General features: G+C 42.2%; 1 protein-coding gene across 1 annotated transcript; it reads left to right on the forward strand.

Annotated features, from left to right (window-relative positions):
- Positions 1–581: 581 nt before the first annotated feature.
- On the forward strand, positions 582–22,169 carry LOC139408016 (CD109 molecule). The gene is made up of 33 exons (XM_071151857.1): positions 582–595; positions 758–891; positions 1,136–1,164; positions 1,643–1,882; positions 2,031–2,156; positions 2,594–2,633; positions 4,207–4,288; positions 4,502–4,595; positions 4,740–4,878; positions 5,017–5,126; positions 5,510–5,788; positions 5,939–6,040; positions 6,287–6,349; positions 6,471–6,647; positions 6,850–7,002; positions 8,450–8,527; positions 8,653–8,722; positions 8,820–8,925; positions 9,088–9,205; positions 9,899–10,012; positions 11,294–11,512; positions 11,743–11,884; positions 12,601–12,777; positions 12,865–12,946; positions 13,057–13,285; positions 13,389–13,560; positions 15,387–15,577; positions 16,474–16,629; positions 16,766–16,863; positions 17,570–17,677; positions 17,879–18,035; positions 21,350–21,452; positions 21,557–22,169. Exons 1-33 carry the CDS (start codon positions 582–584, stop codon positions 21,748–21,750), a joined length of 4,296 nt encoding a protein of 1,431 aa, XP_071007958.1. The 3' UTR covers positions 21,751–22,169.
- Positions 22,170–24,094: the final 1,925 nt, after the last annotated feature.

The raw sequence follows: 24,094 nt of genomic DNA on the forward strand, positions 1-24,094 counted from the left end.
AGCAACGGTTGGAAAGATATTTCGATGACGTGTGTGACCTATCTAATCAAGTTTTGTATGGGAAAGTTGAGATATTAATCCATTACTTTGCAATAGTGAATTCACAAGCAAATGGATGGCTGACTTATGCTTGTTACTGTAGTAGTGTCCGATCCAATTAAAATGCATTAATTAGGTGGCAATTTAAAAACCAGTAGCTAGCTGTTCCTCCATGAAAAACGAATACTTTGGTAAGTAGCCTATGAGAAAAAAAAGATACATGCATCTAATTGCAGTAACTGAACTACAAATTTCCAAACATAAAAATATTGATTGAACAAGAACATGTTTTAGGAAAGAAAGGTTTTAAGTGAGGTGTTTTTTTCCTTTGATATGGTTGGTGGAGAGCATAATATGTATTCTCTGGGGACAGAGTAGGTGGAGTTACTTTTGAACATGTGTGAAGACTGTCACTGAAAGGACTTGGTTCCATTGATCAGTGGTGCACTTTGGTGTGTTGTTAATGCAAATGGAGTGGTTTCAAGTGTTGGGATTTCTTGGATTATTTGTTGTTTTCAGTGGAGCCCAGAACACACCAAGGTATGGGGAAAAAATGGTACTTCAAAAGTATTCTAGACAAATGTATTTGCAATCCTATACTTTTTCCATTATCAAAGCTCGTTATCGAAGATCCTCTATATTTGTTGTTATAGAGGATAATAAATAAATAAAAATTGCCTCCCTTACTTTCAAAGTTCTCTATCCTCTTGTCTTTCAGGCCCAGCATGGCCCCCAGCCCTTCATACCTGATCTCTGTTCCGGGGGTCCTAGGGCCTGGTGTCCCCATCACACTATCAGTCACTATCCTCACCAAGGCGGTGGAAGTCCAAGTCGTTACTGAGATTGTTAATGGTAATAATACTGTTGTCACAGAAACAACCACAATTCAAGGAGGTAAGACATTATTTTAAACTCAACTTTTAATATTTCTATAACTGTTTTTACGCTAAATGTTTGCTTGAATTTTGTTTCACACGCCAAGCAGCAACCTTGACATTTCTCTAAAATGATATGATTATCAGTGCTTTAACTCAATTGATTATGACTCAGTCGATGATAAACATCCCTGTTTCTTTATGCCATTTTCTTCATACAGGTTCGACTGAGCTGCTGGTTCTTTCACCGGTAAGAATGTATTTTTCTGAAATGCTTATACAATATAAAAACAATTCATAAAATAAAAGTAGCAATTAGATGCCAAAACTATCATCTATACATGGTATGAATGAAGATACACATTTACATGTTATAGTGGCAGTGATGTTGTTACCATTTTGGTTACTTGAGTTGTAATTCCCCCTTTCAAAGTAGAGACAGTATTTTTATAGTATGTGCTGTTGATCACAGTATTGTTGGTCACAGGCACATAGAAAATCCCTCTTCAGTTTTGGTATTCAACTCTGAGGTTCCTAGCATAAAAATGGGTTATTATAAACCACCACAAACATGACAGAGTAAGTCGCATTCGAAATATCACCGTCCACCATTGTGTCTGAGATAACAGTACACCTTAGCCTTGACTCGTGTCTGTCAGAATACTTGAATACTTCTTCTTCCTGACCCTCTTTGACCTTTGACCTATTCTGCTACCCCCCCCCTACAGATCCCCGACAGTGAACTGAGCTATTGGCACCCCTACACGTTGGTGGTCAAGGGCTATGTCGGGATGGGCAATATGGTGTTCACCAACTCTACGGTCCTGCGTTTTAACCCCAAAAGCTCATCCACGTTTATTCAGACAGACAAGGCCAACTACAGGCCTGGGCAGGTTGTGAAGATCCGGGCAGTGTCCATTTACCCAGATGGCAAGCCATATAAGGGCAAGATAGATATTATCATTAAGGTGTGTGTTACTGTTACCATGTCAAGTGGGTATTGTATGAACATTCAGTGTGGAAGTGATAGCAGGTGGATGGAATGGAAACGTGAGATATGAAACTATGATGGCCAGTTGATCATTCTCATTTCCTTTTATGAACGCTGTGAGCCAGGATCCTAAGGCAAACATGATCCGGCAGTGGTTGTCATTGGACAGTGTTCTGGGTGTTCTGTCCAAAGAGTTTCAGCTGTCTAAGAATCCATCTCTTGGCAAGTGGACCATTGTGACTTCCGTCAATGTAAGTCCTCTTAAAATTTGAAGGACTATGCTAACGTTTTGCTGCTCAAAACATTGAGTGGTTATTATAGCTTTATTGAGGGTTTTCAGGGTGATGCAGGCTATATATTTAATCTTGGCGATATTTCATCTCGTTAACAGATGGCCTTGGGGCTTGAATGTGTTTTTTGTCTGCAAATCTTCAGGAATAATTGACACTAAATACTCATAATAAATGAGTGTTATTTAAAAAACGTGTCTTCACTGAAACGTGTCTTCTGCGAACTATTACACAAAGACAGCCCCCCTCATGTTGTTTTAATCAAGGGAGAGTAGATAACTACAACGAAACTGTCCAGACATTTTAAAAGTCTTCCTATAGGAGGGCTAGAAACAAGCAGTACATAGTTCATTGTGCTGAAATGTGGTCACCTCTCAAATTTTCTCTCTGTCTTGCAGGAAGTTGTGAGTGAAAACCAATTCAACGTGGAACATTATGGTAAGATCGCTTTCATCGACGTTACATCATTGTTAAACTTAGGGCTCCTGTACCTTTTCCATATGTTCTGGTTCCTCCCTATATTGTTCAGAACAAAGGTAGATGACCCACCAGGGGATACTCACTGATGCTCTCTCATTTTGAACATGACTAAAGCTGAACTATTTACTCAGACATTCAACTAGAGCTAATAAGCTATACATTTTCCATTTGCATAAGCCAAACACATTCAATAAGGTACATTTAGATTGGTACATAGCATTTCCTTATTGTGTACTTCAATATACACTACATATGTGGTCACCCCTTCAAATTAGTGGATTTGGCTAATTCAGCCACACCCGTTGCTGATTCGAGCCCACAGATATGCCATCTCAATAGACAAGCATTGGCATTAGAATGGCCTTACTGAAGAGCTCAGTGACTTTCAACCTGGCACTGTCATAGGATGCCACCTTTCCAACAAGTCAGTTCATCAAGTTTCTGCCCTGCTAGAGCTGCCCCAGTCATCTGTAAGTGCTGTTATTGTGAAGTGGAAATGTTTAGGAGCAACAACGGCTGCCGTGAAGTGGTAGGCCACACAAGCTAACAGAACGGGACCGCCGAGTACTGAAGCGCTTAACGTGTAAAAATCGCCTGTCTTCAGTTGCAAGACTCACTACCGAGTTCCAAACTGCCTCTGGAAGCAACATCAGCACAATAACTATTCATTGGGAGCTTCATGAAAGGGGTTTCCATGGCCAAAGAGCTGCATACAAGCCTAAGATCACCATGCGCAATGCCAAGCGTTGGCTGGAGTGGACTAAAGCTCAGCACCATTGGACTCTGGAGCAGTGGAAATGCGTTCTCGGGAGTGATGAATCACGCTTCACCATCTGGCAGTCCGACAGATGATTCTGGGTTTGGCGGATGCCAGGAGAACGCTACCTACCCAAATGCATAGTGCCAACTGTAAAGTTTGGTGGAGGAGTAATAATGGTCTGGGGCTATTTTTCATGGGCCGGATTAGGCCCCCTAGTTCCAGTGAAGGGAAATCTTAATGCTACAGCATACAATGACACTTTACGATTCTGTACTTCCAACTTTGTGGCAAGAGTTTGGGGAAGGCCCTTTCCTGTTTCAGCATGAAAATGCCCTCATGCACAAAGCTAGGTCCATACGGAAATTGTTTGTCGAAATTGGTGTGGAAGAACTTGACTGGCCTGCACAGAGCCCTGACCTTAACCCAATCAAACACCTTTGGGATGATTTGGAATACCGACTGCGAGCCAGGCCTAAATGCCCAACATCAGTGCCCGACCTTACTAATGCTCTTATGGCTGAATGGAAGCAAGTCCCCCCAGCACTGTTCCAACATCTAGTGGAAAGCCTTCCCAGAAGAGTAGAGTCTGTTATAGCAACAAAGGAGGGACCAATGCCCATGATTTTGGAATGAGATTTTCGACGAGCAGGTTTCCACATACTTTTGGTCATATAGTGTATCTTGAATAAAAATAAACATTTGGAAAGCTTTTGCTGAGGTTTGTGTGTGATTGTAATCGATTTCAATGAATGTTCTTTGTGTTTGTTTCAGTGCTGCCCAGGTTTGAGGTGTGGATAGAGGCTCCCAGTGTCCTTCATCATGATGATACTCTCTGGGGCGTGGTCACTGCTAAGTAAATCAGTTTGATAACGTTTTACCTTATGGTTTGAACAAGGCTATGTGTTTTGTGCACACATACTTGAAGAAATAGTGTCTTATAAGCCCATATGGGCTGGGCGCGAAATGGTGTTTAACACTGAAAATTCAATCAAAACTATTTGGTTCTGATCATTTGAAGGTCCCACTGCAGCAAGAGGGATTGTAATCTACTCTCTCTCTCTCACAGATACATGTATGGGAAGCCTGTACGAGGTCACATGAACATAACCTACTCGCATCATTTTCATGGCATCAGTGTGAGTTCTGATGATTATAAAGAGGTAAGTTTGCCCCCCTCCCAAATGTAATTTGTAGTTTTATTCTTATGAATCACAAAAGGGATCCTGTTGGCATTTGAATGACATTCATGAAACCTGAAGTGGAGATCTCTGAGAGATGATTCATTGTTTGTCATTTTTATACAGATTTACGGCTCGACGGAGTTCTCTTTTGATGTGCCTGACTACCAGGTCATGTATAAACGATCTGCAGACAACATGTATGAGGATTATGAGAACGATGAGTTTCTTACCATCATAGTTTATGTCACAGAGTCCCTGACAGGTAATCAATCATACAATGATTTCAAACCATATAAGTTAGATTCTGTACACTCATTTCTTATTGAGAATGAAGAATAACGCTCTCATTCAGAGTCGACTGTTACTGATCTATAGAATCTGTTGTTTGTTGATTTTTAAGGACTGACCTATCACAGCACTATGGAGGTGGGTGTGGTTAAATGTAGATATGACCTTGCCTTCCGCGGATACCCCAGCTATATAAAGCCCTCTTTGAACTTTACCGCTGAGGTAAGCAAAATTACAAGTCTATAGAGTATTGTTCAGTTGCGTGGGTGTGGAAATAAATGTTCATCTTTCCATGACCAAACATATCGGCGCAGCTCTGACAAAAGTAGGTCAGGTAGCTTTTTCACGTTTTGTATTATTGCACCTGTTTTCATGCAGCGTGATCAGTGATGCATGAGTAGGGCATATCATGGTTTCAGACTACCTCATGCCAATGCCATGGAAACAAACGTACTACTATAAGTGTTTGTGCCATACCCAGGACCTACAGAATGTTGTACGACTCCAATTCTCATCACAGAAAACATTAGAAGTCATTATGATCTTTGGGAGTATGGATGTCATGTCCTGAAACACGTTTAGTTACAAACCCCTTGTTCTTGCAGCTGAAAATATCCACGTACAACAAGTGGCCCCTGACTCGAGAGGATCAGGGGAAGACTGTTACAATCTCCGTAACACAGCAAAGGCACAGTCCATGGAGCTGGAAGTTGGACGACTTGGGGTTAATGCTGCCTCGTGTGCTGCTGAACTCTACTGGTCCTGGCCTCCCTCCAATGCCAGATGAGATACCAGTCCAGACAATGGTTTTACCTGTACCTGCAGACGGGGTCATCCCCATTCACATACAGCTCTCAGATAAGGTGGCAACACTCACTGTAGATGTAAGTGGCCATTTCAAAATGACTGTTTCAAAATCACTGCCAACTTCCAACAATGTACAGTATCTCTCTTTGTATTGAACTGTACCTGGGTTAGGTACCGCAGTACGTGGTCAAAATAAAGATATGATCATTTGTGATAATATTTTTTAGGCTTCATTCAAGGACGGCTATAAGATGCTACAGGTCTATAGCAGCTACAAGTCCCCCAGTAAATCGTACCTGCAGATCCAGAAGTCCCGTTCAACTCCACAGGTAAATCTCACAGGGATGGTTAAGACATCCAGTCATTAAATACATGTTACCAAATGACTTTGTCCCTCCTAGGAGATTGAAGGAAGTCATGCTGAGACTGAGGCCCTAGATGTCATAGATGTGTGAGATGCTTTAGGCTTGAGCACCTTGCGCTAAAAATGGACCATTTCATAAACGCTAGCAACATGGCGAGATCCTCGTGGTATATTTACTCTAAGTGATAAACCAAACTTTGATTTTCTGAAGGTTGACGTCCCGCTCCAGTTGACACTGCAGAGCAATTTCCCATTGAAAGAGTTTCACTACCTGGTAAGTACCTCAAGCAGTTTACCTGTCATCTAATGATACCTTAAAAGATTGATCTTCATGTTAATCTCATCAGTTGGTATCCAAAGGTCCAGCATTCTTCTCTTGTCTCCCCTGTTTTCAGGTGATGTCCAGGGGACAGGTGCTGTCTTCTGGAAGAGGCAGCTCTTCTTCCCTCACCCTGACCCCACAGGAGTCCTGGGCTCCCTTGGCCTGTATTGTCGTGTACTGTGTGCATTCAGATGGCGAGATCTTCAATGATGCACTGCATGTTCCCATCGCCCAAAATCTAAAAAACAAGGTAGTTGCCACCCGCTGTTTAACTTTGAACATATGTAGTGCTGCGCCAGCTCAAGGTGCAGATTGAGACCCCCGCTGCCCTTCATCAAATCTCTCAACTGAATCGTTGGAATAAGTAGCAGGTAACCTAGCAGTATAGTCATTCATGATCCTGACTGTGAAATTCTGCCCCAGTATATCGTGGTGTGACCTCTCTCTGGCAGGTGTCTCTGAGCTGGAGTGAGGACAGGGCCAGGCCTGCTGATGAGGTGTCTCTCAAGGTGTCTGTTGCTGAGCCCGGTTCACTGGTGGGGATCCTGGTGGTGGATAAGGCAACACGCTGGCCCCACTCACACAATGACATCACCAAGGACATGGTGAGGAAGACCAATGTTGTAAAAGGAAAAAGAACGGCCTAAAAACATGCGCGAACTTGACTGCCACAGAATTTCAGTAATGTAAGGAAAATGCATGTAAGCAGATACTGTATGTACTTCTTGTTTTGAAAGACATTGTTTGTTTCACAAAAGAGTGCGATCCATTCTGTGACCTTGGACTAGATAGTACCAGTGATGGATGGGCAACTTTGTTGGGGGTGGGGGTCACAAAAAAATCTGAATTTACCCACACATCTAGTCAAAACTTTTTACTGGCCCCCATCTTTTTATTTAACCTTTATTTAACTTGGCTAATCAGTTAAGAACAAATTATTATTTACAATGACGGCCTAGGAACAGTGGATTTTTACCTTGTCAGCTCGGGGATTCAATCTAGCGACCTTTCAGTTACTGGCCCAACGCTCTAACCACTAGGCTACCTGCCACCTTGAAGGTGGAGATACATTTTTCCTGCAAATTTCCTGCAATCCTACACATTTTGCCACGGGGCAGAGAGAAAATGTTGCAGTTTTAAAGTCAGTTTACTGCAAATCTACACATTTTGCAACCGTATAACACATTTAATGCAATTCTACTCATTTTGCCATGGGGTACAGACATTTTTGCAGTTTTTAAGCTAATGTCTTGCAATTCTACACACTTTGCCATGACTTATGCCATGTTAATATTACATCTGAGTGAGAAGGACAAACAAAATCAATGGGGGCCCACTGGAGGTCAGGTTCCCCGGGGCACATGCACGGTTGGTATTCGGCCAACTTTAATACAAGTTTAGATAGCTGGATAGACTAACACACCAATCAAAATATTGTTAGCTGACATGGTTAATTGAGTGACTGTCAGTAACTGACATAACATGAGAGAAGCTACTGATGCACAACCACATTTCTAAATTGCACCTGGTGTATTCTACTATTCTAACTCTAACAGTAAGTTGAGACCCATATTGTTTAGTTTTTTTATAGTTGTTTCAACCCTCTTCTATCCTCTCCTCCTTTCCTTTCCTGTCCTCCCTCACCCCCCTGTCAACAGTTCATGGATCAGGTAATATTTGGAAATTGATCCGCGGGCACACTAAAGGGGGGGAGCTTTTCGTTGTTTTGTGATTCCCTTACAGCTTTTCATCGTCTGACTTTAATGTGTTTTAACCACACATGTTTTTTTATTTGATTTATTTCATCTTTATTTAAACCAGGTAGGCCATTTTACATGATATAATATCCCGTGCAAGTACACCTATGAATCACTTTCTATTGCCCCCACCCAAGTATCGGTCAAGTGTAAACAAAGTCACTATGAACTGTCTGTTTTGAACCTGACCAAACAGGTTTTAACAATGCATAATCTTTTTGTATTTGGCTGTTTTGTTGTGCTGTGTAGGTTGTAACAGTAGGAGGCTTTAGTGAATGATGGTGTTTTTTCTCAGGTGCTGGAGGAGATGGCAGAGTACGGCAGAAAGACGACAGGCGACATGACAATGGGAGATCCCTACTCCATCTTTACGGTGGCTAGCTGTGACCTTGACAGGCATATCAGATGCCATAACACCATCACACATACTGTATATCACATTCCTAGGAAAATGTGCATGTTTCTTATGCTCTTTGTGATTGTTTGCTACATCCCCAGACATCTGGCATCATGGTTTTGACAGATGCCAAGTTGGAGAAGATGGGGGAGCAATTGAGACCTCAATTTCGTAAGCTCAGATAAACGACCCACAAAGCGCATTGTTATTCCAGTACGCCTATGTGCAGTATTTGTCTTGGCTGTATTGACCCCTGTGTTCCCTACAGCAGGGGAGGGAATCCAATTGTTTGGAGATGAGGGGGATGATATGGAACAGCCTCGGGAACGCAGGGACTTCCCTGAGACCTGGCTGTGGCTGGACACCAACACAGGGTGATGGACAGGAACCATGGTCCATAATACGCTGGCACACACACACACACACAGACACACACAGACACAGACACACACAGACAGACAGACACACACACTTTAATTAAATGTGCATTAATCCTACTTTTACTGACAACATGCATTTCATTATCTTGGTCACAGGGATTCTACCACAGTTGAGTTTCCTCTGACTTTACCAGACAGCATTACTACCTGGGTAGCCACTGCCTTTGTCATGTCTGCTGATCTGGGCATAGGCATCATTGAGACCCCTGCAAAGGTACTGTACTATACCCTTTAGAAGAAAAGGAAAAGCTGTACATTCTAATAGCTCCGATGCAATATTTTACTTACCAACTTTTCCTGTACTATATCCTCACACACGCCCTGATCTGCATTGTTGGCGCCGTACAAGTCATTGTTCATTCCCAGATAGACTTACTCTACTTTACTCTACTCTACTTTACTCTATGATACTCTACTTTCATGTACAATACTCTACACTACTCTACTTTCTTATACAATACTCTACTCTACACTACACTACTCTACTTTCATCTCCGGTACTCTACTCTACACTAATCTACTTTACTCTACTCTACTTTTGTCTACTCTACCCTTCTCTACTCAACTTTCATCTACTATACTCTACTCTACTTTCATCCACTCTACTCTTCTATATACCCTTCTCTACTCTACTTTAATCTACAATACTCTACTCTACCTTCATCTACTCTATTCTACTCTACTTTACTCTACTCTACCCTTTTCTACTCTATTTTCATCTACGATACTCTACTGTACTCTACTCTACTCTACTCTACTTTCATCTGCAATATTCTACTCTACTTTACTCTACTTTACTCTACTCTACTTTTCTCTCCTCTCCTCTCCTCTCCTCTCCTCTCCTCTCCTCTCCTCTCCTCTCCTCTCCTCTCCTCTCCTCTCCTCTCCCTCCATCTTGTGTTTTCAGCTTACAGTGTTCCAGGACTTCTTTCTGTCCTTGAATCTACCTGCTTTCATCATCCGAGGAGAGCTGCTGGTCGTGGAGGTCACTCTCTTCAACTACCTCGAACAGGATCTCGAGGTGAGCTGCACTGTCTGGCATCAATGTGCCTGTCAGATGTCTCTGGCATAGCCACTTTGATATTGAGAATCTCTCACTACAGTCAGTGGTGTAAAGTACTTAAGTACAAATACTTCAAAGTACTACTTAAGTCGTTTTTTGGGGTATCTGTGCCTTACTTTACTATTTATATTTTTGACAACTTTTACTTTTACTCCACTGCATTCCTAAAGAAAATAATGTACTTTTTATTCCTTACATTTTCCCTGACACCCAAAAGTACTCGTAATGTTTTGAAGGTCTAATTCACGCACTTATCAAGAGAACATCCCTGGTCATCCCTGCTGTCTCTGATCTGTCAGAGTCACTAAACACAAATGCTTAGTTTGTAAATTATGTCTGAGTGTTGAACTGTGCCCCTGTCTATCCGTAAATTAAAAAGTTGTCTGGTTTAAGAAATATTTAATGATTTAGACTTTTACTTTTGATACTTAAGTACATTTCAAAGCAAATACTTTTAGACTTTTACTCAAGTAGTATTTTACTGGGTGACTTTCACTTTTACTTGAGTCATTTTCTTTTAAGGTATCTTTACTTTTACTCAAGTATGATAATTAGGTACTTTTTCCACCACTGACTATAGTACATCTAACAGTATTTATTTCATTTTTTGACACATTCATCATAACATATTTAAGCGGTAAGGCCCGAGGGGGTGTGGTTATATGGCCAATATACCACGGCTAAGGGCTGTTCTTAAGCACGACGCAACACGGAGTGCCTGGATACAGCCCTTAGCTATGGTTTATTGGAAATATACCACAAACACCCAAGGTGCCATATAGCTGTTAAAACTGGTTACCAATGTAATTAGAGCAGTAAAAATAAAGGTTTTATCATACCCGTTGTATAAGGTCTGCTATACCACGGCTTTCAGCCAATCAACATTCAGGGCTCGAACCACCCAGTTTACAATTACAAATAGAATCCTGTAAGGGAGTTGCAGCCAGAACAAGAATGAACCAGTTTGGATGTTTATATGCTAGAGGTAACAAAGCATTGTACCCATTAATCCAACAGGGACCTATCCCAGGAATATCACTCCCCTCTATGTGGAGCAGGACCTAAGACAATTCATTTATCATAGTTCTAATCTGTAATATTGTTACGGGACAAACATCTGGGGGTAAAGAACAGTTTGTTTTACCTCTAAATACATTCCATGTCTTTTGAGAAGCGTGTAATGTGATCTGGGCGACTTCCCTTTCTTCCCTTTCTCTTGCTCTTATTCTCCACTTCCAGGTGATGGTGATTGTTTCCCAGAGTGACTCATTCGAGTTTGTCTTCCTGGACAATGAGGAGCTCTCTATGGCCAGTACACGTACTGTGTCTGTGGGGAGTCAGAATGGGACCTCTGTCCTATTTCCCATCAGGCTACTGGCCCTGGGGGAGACCCCAATCTCAGTCGAAGCCAAATCGTCTGTGGCCTCTGACGCCGTCCGCCGGATGGTTCTGGTCAAGGTACAGGTCACAAGTTTCACTTTACTTTGATGAACGTACAAGTCAGTGAAAGCAATTCATTTTTTCCCCCTAATTGGAGTATCAAATGAATGTGTTCGTTATTTCAGCTCAAACACACAAATCTCGTTCTTGTTAAACTTCTTCAAAGGACTTTTCAGTCTCACCCAGGTTGTATTGCATATTATTGTTCCTTTGTGCGTAATACTTTTTTGTCCATGTTGTTTTGGTAGCCTGAAGGACTTGAGCAGTCTTTTTCGAAGACCATGTTTCTGGAGCTGGTGGGGTCAGAGAAAAGCCTTTCCAGGGAAGTGGCGTTTACCTTCCCTGCAGATGTTGTGGAGGGCAGTCAGCGAGCACAAGTGACTGCAGTCGGTACGTAAACACATCCAGCTTGGCCTCTTCCGCTCCAAGTCACAAGCTAGTGACCAAAAACTCATTTTCGATGGTCTTCTTATAACGAGCACGGTCACAATACATTAGACCTTTTTATCACCACGTTACCCCTATAAAATGTCAAAGCGAACGCTCTTTGAAAACACCCGAGAAAGAATGTTAAGCGAAGGCAAAGCCTTGAACACGTTGAATCATAGATTTCTGTGGAAAATAAGGACATGTTTGGCAACGTTTCGTTTCCTTTTTTATGGCCAGCAGCTGTGTGAGTGTTTTCTTACCCTTCGGAGAATGGAATCCTAAAGAGTGCTGCATCTGTCACTCTAGTCAACCTGTCAATCTAGCGGGCTACTTTGGATGCTTGTGTTTGTTGTCCGGTAAACATGCTTGCTGTTTTAAGTGGCAAATCTTGTAAATATGTCAGGGAAGAGCAAGTCGGGTTGTTACTTGTTTGACTAATTGTTTGTCACCATATTAAAAGAAAGACCTTTTTAAAAAAGTTGTCACCACGTGGGCTCCTTTGGATGTTGACAGGCCATAGAGATCTTATTCAATTATTAGTGTTCTAATTCCTAATTCTTTGGGATGAGCTGTCTCAGTCTGGGGATGCATTGTGAGAGTTAGACCAAGATGTAATTCCTCATGATTTCTCTCTGGTTTCTGTCGTCTTTTCTTCATTTTCCTTCTTGGTGGAGAAGGTGACATCCTTGGACCGTCCATCACGGGCCTGGAGTCCCTCATCCAGATGCCTTCTGGTTGCGGGGAGCAGAACATGATCCACTTTGCTCCCAACATATATGTCATCCAGTATCTGACCGCGTCTGGACAAGCTGACCACGATACCTTGATTAAAGCCACGTCTTACATGATGAAAGGTGCTAATAATACCAACTCATGCCACTGAGCGGAAATTTGCATGATGAAGATGAATAGTTAAACCTTTTTGTCCCTTATCCATGTAGGTTATGAACGTGAACTGTCCTACCAGAGAGATGACGGTTCCTTCAGTGCTTTTGGGGATAGTGACTACTCTGGAAGCACATGGTGAGAGAACTTGGCTTGTGGTTGTCTGTCTGTCTGTCTGTCTGTCTGTCTGTCTGTCTGTCTGTCTGTCTGTCTGTCTGTAACCCTGTATCCATGTTTTCTCTCTGAAGGCTCTCTGCGTTCGTACTGAAGTGCTTCCTGCAGGCGAGGCCCTTCATCTCCATTGATGGCAGAGTGCTGTTCAGTACTGCTGCCTGGTTGGGGGCCCAGCAGGGGAATGATGGGGCCTTCTTGGAGCCCGGCCGGGTCATTCACACTGAGCTCCAGGGAGGCCTGGATGGCCCTGTATCTCTCACAGCCTACGTTCTCATGGCTCTACTGGAGGATGACACCTACAAGGTGGGAGTCATGCTACTATTAGATTCTGTGCTACACTATTTGGTTTGTTAAATCTGAGCCTGTTAAATCTGTGGTTGACGTTTTCTCTGTTTCTATTATTCAGAACATGTATGCGAGCCAGGTTTCCGGGGCCCTGTTGTTTTTGGAGACCAGGCTTGCATTAGGCATCTCCAGTAACTACAGCCTGTGTCTGACCACCTACGCTCTGACCCTGGCCAACAGCGAGAGTGCAGAACGAGCGCTGGCACAGTTGATGGGACGAGCAGAGATGAAGGGTAAACACTTGGGGAGTTGGATGGGGATGGATGAGACACCTCTTTACTAAGGTGCTGGTTACATCTAAAAACATTTCAAGAGGAATTTAGAAAACACACAATTGTTATTTCTTGATTAAACTTTCTTGATTTCTGCATGTTTAATAGTATGTTATTCTATATACAGTTGAAGTCGGAAGTTTACATACACCTTAGCCAAATACATTTAAACTCAGTTTTTGACAATTCCTGACATTTAATCAGAGTAAAAATTCCCTGTCTTTGGTCAGTTAGGATCACCACTTTATTTTAAGAATGTGAAATGCCAGAATAATAGTAGAGAGAATGATTTACTTCAGGTTTTATTTCCATTCCCAGTGGGTCAGAAGTTTATATACACTCAATTAGTATTTGGTAGCATTGCCTTTAAATTGTTTAACTTGGGTCAAACATTTCGGATAGCCTCCCACAAGCGTCCAACAAGAAGTTGGGTGAACTTTGGCCCATTCCTCCTGACAGAGCTGATGTAACTGAGTCAGGTTTGTAGGCCTCCTTGCTTGCACACGCTTTTTCAGGTCTGTCCACACATTTTTGTGTAGAATTGAGGTCAGGGCTTTGTGATGGCCACTCCAATACCTTGACTTTGTTGTCCTTAAGCCATTTTGCCACAACTTTGGAAGTATGCTTGGGGTCATTGTCCATTTGGAAGACCCATTTGCGACCAAGCTTTAACTGATGTCTTGAGATGTTGCTTCAATATATCCACATAATTTCCTGCCTCATGATGCCATCTATTTTGTGAAGTGCACCAGTCACTCCTGCAGCGAAGCACCCTCACAACATGATGCTGTCACCCCAGTGCTTCACGGTTGGGATGGTGTTCTTCGCCTTGCAAGCCTCCCCCTTTTGCCTCCAAACATAACGATGGTCATTATGGCCAAACAGTTCTATTTTTGTCTCATCAGACCAGAGGACATTTCTCCAAAAAGTACGATCTTTGTCCCCATGTGCAGTTGCAAACCGTTGTCTGGATTTTTTATTGCGGTTTTGGAGCAATGGCTTCTTCCTTTCTGAGCGGCCTTTCAGGTTATGTCGATATAGGACTTGTTTTACTGTGGATATAGATACTTTTGTACCCGTTTCCTCCAGCATCTTCACAAGGTCCTTTGCTGTTGTTCTGGGATTGATTTGCACTTTTCTCACCAAAGTACATTCATCTCTAGGAGACAGAACGCGTCTCCTTCCTGAGCGGTATGATGGCTGCGTTGTCCCATGGTGTTTATACTTGCGTACTATTGTTTGTACAGATGAACGTGGTAACTTCAGGCGTTTGGAAATTGCTCCCAAGGATGAGGTCTTGGCTGATTTCTTTTGATTTTCCCATGATGTCAAGCAAAGAGGCACTTAGTTTGAAGGTAGGCCTTGAAATACATCCACAGGTACACCTCCAATTGACTCAAATTATGTCAATTAGCCTATCAGAAGCTTCTAAAGCCATGACATAATTTTCTGGAATTTTCCAAGCTGTTTAAAGGCACTGTCAACTTTATGCATGTAATCTTCTGACCCACTAGAATTGTGATACAGTGAATTATAAGTGAAATAATCTGTCTGTAAACAATTGTTGGAAAAATTACTTGTGTCATGCACAAAGTAGATGTCCTAACCGACTTGCCAAAACTATAGTTTCTTAACAAGAAATTAGTGGAGTGGTTGAAAAAGGAGTTTAAATGACTCCAACCTAAGTGTCTGTAAACTTCCGACTTCAACTGTACAGCGCAAGCCTTGTCTTCTAAATGTTGATGTAGTTCATTTGTGTTTCCCACCATTACTTACTCTGTTTGCAGACAGTGTTCCATCCTGGAGTTCATCAGGCATAGGGCTTTCTGAGTCATGGCAGCCGCGCTCCGCAGACATCGAAATGGCTGCCTACCTGCTGCTCTCCCTCCACAAGCTATCCAGGCTGGAGGAGGGCTTCAGCCTCATGAAGTGGCTCAGCCAGCAGAGGAACTACTTGGGAGGATACAGCTCCACACAGGTAAGGAAGGAAGGGTCCGTCTCTGATCCCATATCAGCAAGGCTGGTTCAGAACATATGCATTTCAAGGGTCACTGTGTGTCAGTGACGAAACCCAGATCTGTTAGACTTGGTCAGAATAGAAGCATTTAAAGAGTCAATCTCTGAGTCCAGATCAGTTAAGTTGGCTCAGAACATACTGCATTCCAGTTTCACTGAATATAACCAAAAGGAACATTCACAAAACCCATAAGAACAATCCTCTAGTTTAGTGTCTATGGAGCCTGTTCTGTGTCAGTCACAGGGATTGAAATTAAGTCCCTCAAGTACTGTGAGGCACGTTGTGATAAAATGGACCACTTTACCCAAAGTCCCACCACGGACAGAGTTAGGGTATAACAAGATATTAGGGGCCCAAGGGCTTACAAGAGATACACAGTGACGATAGGAGTAAGGATCAACAGGCTGTATTGAGCTGGCATGCAGCTACACGTAGAGCTGGAGAGAGGATAATAATAACCAATGGGGAAGAGGGAACAGCTGCTCTGTCTGTGTCAAATCGTTAGGGAGACTGTCTTTGGCTGGCTGGGCTAAAAGAAAAGTTATTGTAAGCAGCCCAGTTCGTGCTCAGACACTCAAACAACATCCAAAGCAAAAACCAGATATTGGTTTCATTCTGTGGGAATTGGCATTCATTTATTGAATTTTTTTTTTCTCGAAAATGGCCTCTTCTTGCCTCCACATTTGGAAATTAAGTCTAGGGCTGTCCAAAATGGTACCCTATTCCCCTTCATAATGCACTATTTTTGACCAGGGCCTCTAGGGCCCTGGTCAAACGTAATGCCCTATATAGGGAATAGTGTACCATTTGGGACTCAACCGGAGTCTAGCTGCTTTATTGTCCCTTTCTCTCCTCAGGATACAGTGATAGCCCTGCAGGCCTTGTCTGAGTATGCAGCCTACAGTGGGTCTCAACTCATCAATCTCCACATTACAGTCAACACAGCACCCTCAACCACAGTGGCCAGCTTCCACATCAACTACACCAACTATTTGCTATACCAAAGCCGAGAGGTAAAATGAAAATATCCCCATTCAAATAAATATCTAAAAACTATCTACCGATAAAGAACAAAGCAGCGCATGATTCTCCAGGTTGGTGACACCTTAGTGATGATGTTGCAACTGATTGCTGGGATTTACATTGCAGATCGAGACAGGCAGAGAGGTACGCTTAAAGGTTTCTGCCAAGGGCCAAGGATTCGCTCTGTTTCAGGTACCGATAATCTTAAATGTACTTGATGTCACGTCTGCCAGCAATTTCCATCAATCTCAATAATGAAAACCTGTCACCCTGGTTTTATGATCATAATAGTAACCCCACCATGCCGAGCAATGTTGCGTCAGTAAGAGATTACATGACATTACAGACAAAAGCTAAGCCACCCTTGCTGGGCTATTGTAGTATTCACATGAACTCCATGACATAGAGGTTGCCAGTGCCTAGAACATTGTAATTATCAAGGTACAACACATGAAAACAAAACGCTCAACTGCTGTGAATGATTACACAGCCTCCTGCATCATACCAATGACTAAACTCATATCAAAATGATAAGAAATAACCTAAATATATAGTAAAAATGTCCACTTTGCAGTGTTATTGAGTACTATCTCATGCTGACACTGTCTGATTGTGTCCCAGGGAGTTTATGGTGGAGCCTCCTGCTGGAAAGTGGCCTGTAGTCTCAGTCTTCTTGACCTATTTTCATACTTGTGAACGGGCTGCAATAAATCAGCCCGTAGTCATTTTGAAGAAAACAATCTGTCTGTCAGTTAAACAATGGAAATGAAACTTGCCTGTGAATTGTTTTGCTTCTCCTGTCCTTTATTTATATCTCTCAAATGATTTGTTTCTCTCTCTCTCTCTCTCTCTCTCTCTCTCTCTCTCTCTCTGTCTCTCTCTCTGTCTCTCTCTCTCGCTCTAGATTAATGTGTTTTACAATTTAGAGAGCAGAGGGTTGTCACGGAAATGGAGAGACACTACACAGGAGGCTTTTGATTTGCACATAGAGTTGTTTGACACTAACATGTACTACATCCATCTTTACATTTGCACAAGGTAAGGGTTAGGGTCTGGCTTGGTAACACACATTTACAACTTAAAAATGAAAAACAAGAGAGACAACTCTGTTTTTCAATCGCCTGCTGTTAAATAAGACCGATATTGGAAAGGACCACATGGTCTGGCGTGCCAGTATGCTACTAAAGGTTTAATACCTGCCACGTTTGAGACAGATATTTATGTATTTTTCTCTTCCAGTCTGTTGGAGGGCCAAGGCATTAACCAGACTGGCATGGCCATTCTAGACGTGGGCCTTCTCAGTGGCTTCATCTTGGCTCAGGATGGCATCGAGACCAACGATCTGGTTCGGAGAGTGGAAACGCCTCCGGGGAAAGTCATCCTCTACCTGGACTCTGTAAGTGTTACTATTATATATATATATAATTCAGAAAGTATTCAAACCCCTTTACTTTTTCCACATTTTGTTACGTTACCTACCGCCTTATTCTAAAATATATTCAATTGTTTTTTCCTCCTTCGTACACCCAATACCCCATAATGACAAAGTCATTTTTTTTAAAATCATGTTTACATAAGTATTCTGACCCTTACTCAGTACTTTGTTCAAGCAGCTTTGGCAGTGATTACAGCCTTGTCTTCTTTGGTATGATGCTACAGTGCCTTGCGAAAGTATTCGGCCCCCTTGAACTTTGCGACCTTTTGCCACATTTCAGGCTTCAAACATAAAGATATAAAACTGTATTTTTTTGTGAAGAATCAACAACAAGTGGGACACAATCATGAAGTGGAATGACATTTATTGGATATTTCAAACTTTTTTAACAAATCAAAAACTGAAAAATTGGGCGCGCAAAATTATTCAGCCCCCTTAAGTTAATAATTTGTAGCGCCACCTTTTGCTGCGATTACAGCTGTAAGTCGCTTGGGGTATGTCTCTATCAGTTTTGCACATCGAGAGACTGACATTTTTTCCCATTCCTCCTTGCAAAACAGCTCGAGCTCAGTGAGGTTGGATGGAGAGCATTTGTGAACAGCAGTTTTCAGTTCTTTCCACAGATTCTCGATTGGATTCAGGTCTGGACTTTGACTTGGCCATTCTAACACCTGGATATGTTTATTTTTGAACCATTCCATTGTAGATTTCGCTTTATGTTTTGGATCATTGTCTTGTTGGAAGACAAATCTCCGTCCCAGTCTCAGGTCTTTTGCAGACTCCATCAGGTTTTCTTCCAGAATGGTCCTGTATTTGGCTCCATCCATCTTCCCATCAATTTTAACCATCTTCCCTGTCCCTGCTGAAGAAAAGCAGGCCCAAACCATGATGCTGCCACCACCATGTTTGACAGTGGGGATGGTGTGTTCAGGGTGATGAGCTGTGTTGCTTTTACGCCAAACATAACGTTTTGCATTGTTGCCAAAAAGTTCAATTTTGGTTTCATCTGACCAGAGCACCTTCTTCCACATGTTTGGTGTGTCTCCCAGGTGGCTTGTGGCAAACTTTAAACAACACTTTTTATGGATATCTTTAAGAAATGGCTTTCTTCTTGCCACTCTTCCATAAAGGCCAGATTTGTGCAATATACGACTGATGGTTGTCCTATGGACAGAGTCTCCCACCTCAGCTGTAGATCTCTTCAGTTCATCCAGAGTGATCATGGGCCTCTTGGCTGCATCTCTGATCAGTCTTCTCCTTGTATGAGCTGAAAGTTTAGAGGGACGGCCAGGTCTTGGTAGATCTGAACTTCTGGAGAGAGCTTGCTGCACTGAAAGTAAAGGGGCTGAATAATTTTGCACGCCCAATATTTCAGTTTTTGATTTGTTAAAAAAGTTTGAAATATCCAATAAATGTCATTCCACTTCATGATTGTGTCCCACTTGTTGTTGATTCTTCACAAAAAAATACAGTTTTATATCTTTATGTTTGAAGCCTGAAATGTGGCAAAAGGTCGCAAAGTTCAAGGGGGCCGAATACTTTCGCAATGCACTGTACAAGCTTGGCACACCTGTATTTGGGGAGTTTCTCCCATTCTTCTCTGCAGATCCTCTCAAGATCTGTCAGATTGGATGGGGAGTGTCGCCACACAGCTATTTTCAGATCTCTCCAGAGATGTTCAGTCGGGTTCAAGTCCAGGCTCTGGCTGGGCCACTCAAGGACATTCAGAGACTTGTCCCAAAGTACCTCTTGCGTTGCCTTGGCTGTGTACTTAGGGTTGTTGTACTGTTGGAAGGTGAACCTTCACCCCAGTCTGAGGTCCTGAGTGCTCTGGAGCAGGTTTTCATCAAAAATCTCTCTGTACATTGCTCCGTTCATCTTTCCCTCGATCATGACTAGTCTCCCCATCCCTGCCATTGAAAAACATCCCCACAGCATGATGCTGCCACCACCATGCTTCACCGTAGGGATGGTGCCAGGTTTCCTCCCGATGTGATGCTTGGCATTCAGGCTGAAGAGTTCAATCTTGGTTTCATCAGACCAGAGAATCTTGTTTCTCATGGTTTGAGAGTCCTTTAGGTGCCTTTTAGCAAACTCCAATCGGGCTGTCATGTGCCTTTTACTGAGGAGTGGCTTCCGTCTGTCTACATTAAGGCCTGATTGGTGGAGTGCTGCAGAGATGGTTGTCCTTCTGGAAGGTTCTCCCATCTCCACAGAGGAACTCTGGAGCTCTGTCACGTGACCATTGGGTTTTTGGTGTGACCATTGGGTTTTTGGTCACCTCCCCCAATTGCTCAGTTTGGCTGGGCCGTCAACTCTAGGAAGAGTCTTGGTGGTTCCAAACTTCTTCCATTTAATATTGATGGAGGCCATTGTGTTCTTGGGGACCTTCAATGTTGCAGAAATTGTTTGGTACCCTTCCCAAGATCTGTGCCTCGACACAATCCTGTCTCGGAGCTCGACAATCCTGTCTCGGAGCTCTACAGCTCCTGTCTCGGAGCTCTTCGACCTCTTGGCATGGTTTTTGCTCTGACATGCACTGTCAACTGTGGGACGTTATATAGACAGGTGTGTGCCTTTCCAAATCATGTCCAATCAATTGAATTTACCACAAGTGGACTCCAATCAAGTTGTAGAAACATCTCAAGGATGATCAATGGAAACAGGATGCACCTGATCTCAATTTAGAGTTTCATAGCAAAGGGTCTGAATACTTAAATACGTACATAAATAAGGCATTTCTGTTTTTTATTTTTAATACATTTGGAAGAATTTCTAAAAACTGTTTTTTTGCTTTGTCATTATGAGGTACTCTGTGTAGATTGATGAGGGGTATAAAAAAAAATCAATTTTTAGAATAAAGCTGTAACGTAACAAAATGTGGAAAAAGGGAAGTGGTCTGAGTACTTTCCAAATGCCCTGTATATATCCTCACCTCTTCCCCTCCGTGTGGTACTGTTTGTCTATGTGTGGTGTGAGGTGTGTCTTCTACTACTGTACTGTGTGGCATGTCTACTGGTTCATGTAACAAGACCGTCAATAGGATATACCCTGTGGCACTCTCGTTCAGACAATGGCGAGGAGGAAACATATCCCTCATTGAGATAGATCTTGAAACTCTTGAGCACACAATTGTTGTCATAGGAACTCATTACAGAATGGAGGCCTTGGAAACATTAGTCAGAAGTCAAAACTTGTGTTACATGACCCCAAGTTCACTGTTCAGCAGGAAAAACCAACTCTCGTTTTATTTCTCACGTTGACTCCCTCCTCAGGTGACGACAGAGGAGATGTGTGTGAAAATCCCTCTAGTCATGGACTTCAAGGTTGCCAACGTCCAGGATGCAACGGTTCTCATCTATGATTACTACGAGCCCAGTAAACAATACTTAAGTTTCGACACACATTCAAAATGAGGCATGAGATTACTTGGTGGACTTGTGCCTGTGAACTAATTGTTTCCTTTCTTGTCTCATACCAAGGGAGGAAGACGGTGAGGACATACCAGTCCTATTGGAGGCATGACATGGACGCCTGCTCATTCTGTGGGGAAGACTGCAGCCAGTGTAAAGGACAGATGGCCTATGTGTCTAACAGTGTATCTGTCTCCCACCATTGCCACCATGTGGCCACTCTTGCCTGTTCTCTCCTTGTCCTCCTGGCCTGCAGCTTGTAAAAGAGATCTGTATAGACTTTTTATACCATTTAGGTTGTTTAATAATAAATAAGTGGAAACTGTGATTTTACTGGGGGAAGTGTGAGGTATTTTTATTTTTTTTCAATCAAGGTTTTATTAAATCTCGCTCTGCAGTATATTTTGTCTTAGGCATTTCAAAGTCATGCACTGGAATGTTTGTGAATACTGTTTAGAATTTTTTATTGGACTTTTAAGTGAAATATAAATAGAGGTGCCAGAGCGCAGAACATTGCCCAGGTCGTCGCTGTGAATGAGAATGTGTTCTCAGTCGACTTACCTGGTAAAAATAACGGATAAATAAAAATTACAGGCATATTATGCATTTATTTTAATTCTTCTTGTTCTTCTATTTGAATTCTTCTTTATTTGAATTAATTCTTCATCACTTTTAAGGCATTAATGACAAGTACAATTTAGTATTTCACAATTAATATAATGACTGACTGTCACAATCTGATATGTCTTCATATGTTGGGTATGAAAGTGTACAATGTAATATAAAGTCTGTTGAATAAAGAGAAAGACACCCTTCTCTGAGAGTAGACTGACTGACCTGAGAGGAGTTGAGAGCACTTTAGTAATACAGGTGTAGGATCTTAATTGTATCACCCTGTTTAGTATGTTCAAGGTTTAAAAAGTATTTTAAAGTTTGTAATTTCCACTTAAACATGTCAGACTTGATTTGCCCTAACTGAAAATGTATCAACCCCTACAAAAATATCCATTCATTATAATCCACACAATAATTCACATTTCCTGTTGCTGCAGGATTATTTTCCTGCTGTGACAAACTGGTCAATTTAAGATCCTACACCTGTATATACTCAAGTGGCTGGCAACTGGAAACGGCAGAACAGATCAGACAACAAATAGTTCACAACACCTCCAGCCTCTCATGCAGACCTTTTTGAAGTAAATGACAGACAGTATGCATCGGCGCATACTCTGGGAATACCCATTACCCATTGCAGAAAGATTGGAGTTTTAAAGATCCAATGCAGCTGTTTTGATCTCAATATCAAATCATTTCTGGGTAACACTTAAGTACCTTACTGTGATTGTTTTAAATTAAAATTGTTTTAAAAAGTGCTTTTTAGCAAAAAACTATTTATCAAGCAAGAATTTTGCTAGGACAGTCTGGGAGTGGTCTGAGTGACCTAAGGGCCTAATTTGAGGAGCCTAATTGGAGGGATATGTAACCTGAAAACTAGCTGTTATTGGCAGAGAGGAGGGTGAACTCTCTTTGTTATTGGCCTATTAACTTATACCACCTGTTGATGTAGCCAGGTGGTCCAAAACCCGACCCATGCAAAACAAGCTGAAATTTCAGGCAGTCTCTTCAAACAGCTCTTACATTAAAAAAGGGCGTTATCATCATTATCGTAATTTCACAGTATTGTAATGAAACAGCAGGGAGCAGGTCTCGAACACCTCGGCCTTCTAGCCCGAGGTCTGGCGCGCTATCGAGGATTATTCCAGTCTCATAGTATGGAAATATACATAAAACACAGGAAATCGCGCTTTTGACTGCACTTTAAAGAAAACATTGACCCATTTTATATTGTTTTGTGCATCACTGAGCGATGTTCTGTCGATTCCTGGCGGCATTTCATGTGTTCATGTGTATCTGAGCTAGCCGTTTAAGCAGACAGAAATACAGCTGGTATGACAAGTTTTGCTCACTGTATTTCTGCCTGCTTGAATAGCTCAGATACACATGAAAACATGACATGAGAATGGAAATCGATAGAACATCGCTCACAGATGCACGAAAACAGTATAACATTCAAAACGGGTAAATATTTTCTTGAATACAACAAGCTGTCTCCATGACGATGAATTACAACAATCATACTGCCCTTACTGGACGCAGACTGAGGAGAAGAGAGAGTTACGTGAATAAGGTGATAACATGTATATTTTTTCCCATCGGCACAAAAACATATGAGTGGGGTTGGAGAGCTGGCCCTGACCGAACAAAGTCAAGCAACCAACCCACTGGGCACACACTGGTTGAATCAACGTTGTTTCCACCTCATTTTTAGGAAATTACGCTGAATTAACGTGGAATAGACGTTGAATTGACGTCTGTGCCCAGTGTAGTGTATGACGTTAGTCTATTAGGTCATTTTTGACCTCATGTTCTGGATCCTTTGTAATATTCGTAGTTCCTTTGAGGTTTTTCTGGGTCGATGGATGCCCTCTGGTCCTTGGCATGCTGTTTCACACTGCTGTTTTTATTTATTGGCATTCCTTCTGACAGCAGGGGAAACACTTCTATCACTACATACTACTCCTTTGCTGGTAGTGTACTTCCATGGCA

Source organism: Oncorhynchus clarkii, chromosome 4, assembly GCF_045791955.1.
Source record: "Oncorhynchus clarkii lewisi isolate Uvic-CL-2024 chromosome 4, UVic_Ocla_1.0, whole genome shotgun sequence".
NCBI classification, from domain to species: domain Eukaryota; kingdom Metazoa; phylum Chordata; class Actinopteri; order Salmoniformes; family Salmonidae; genus Oncorhynchus; species Oncorhynchus clarkii.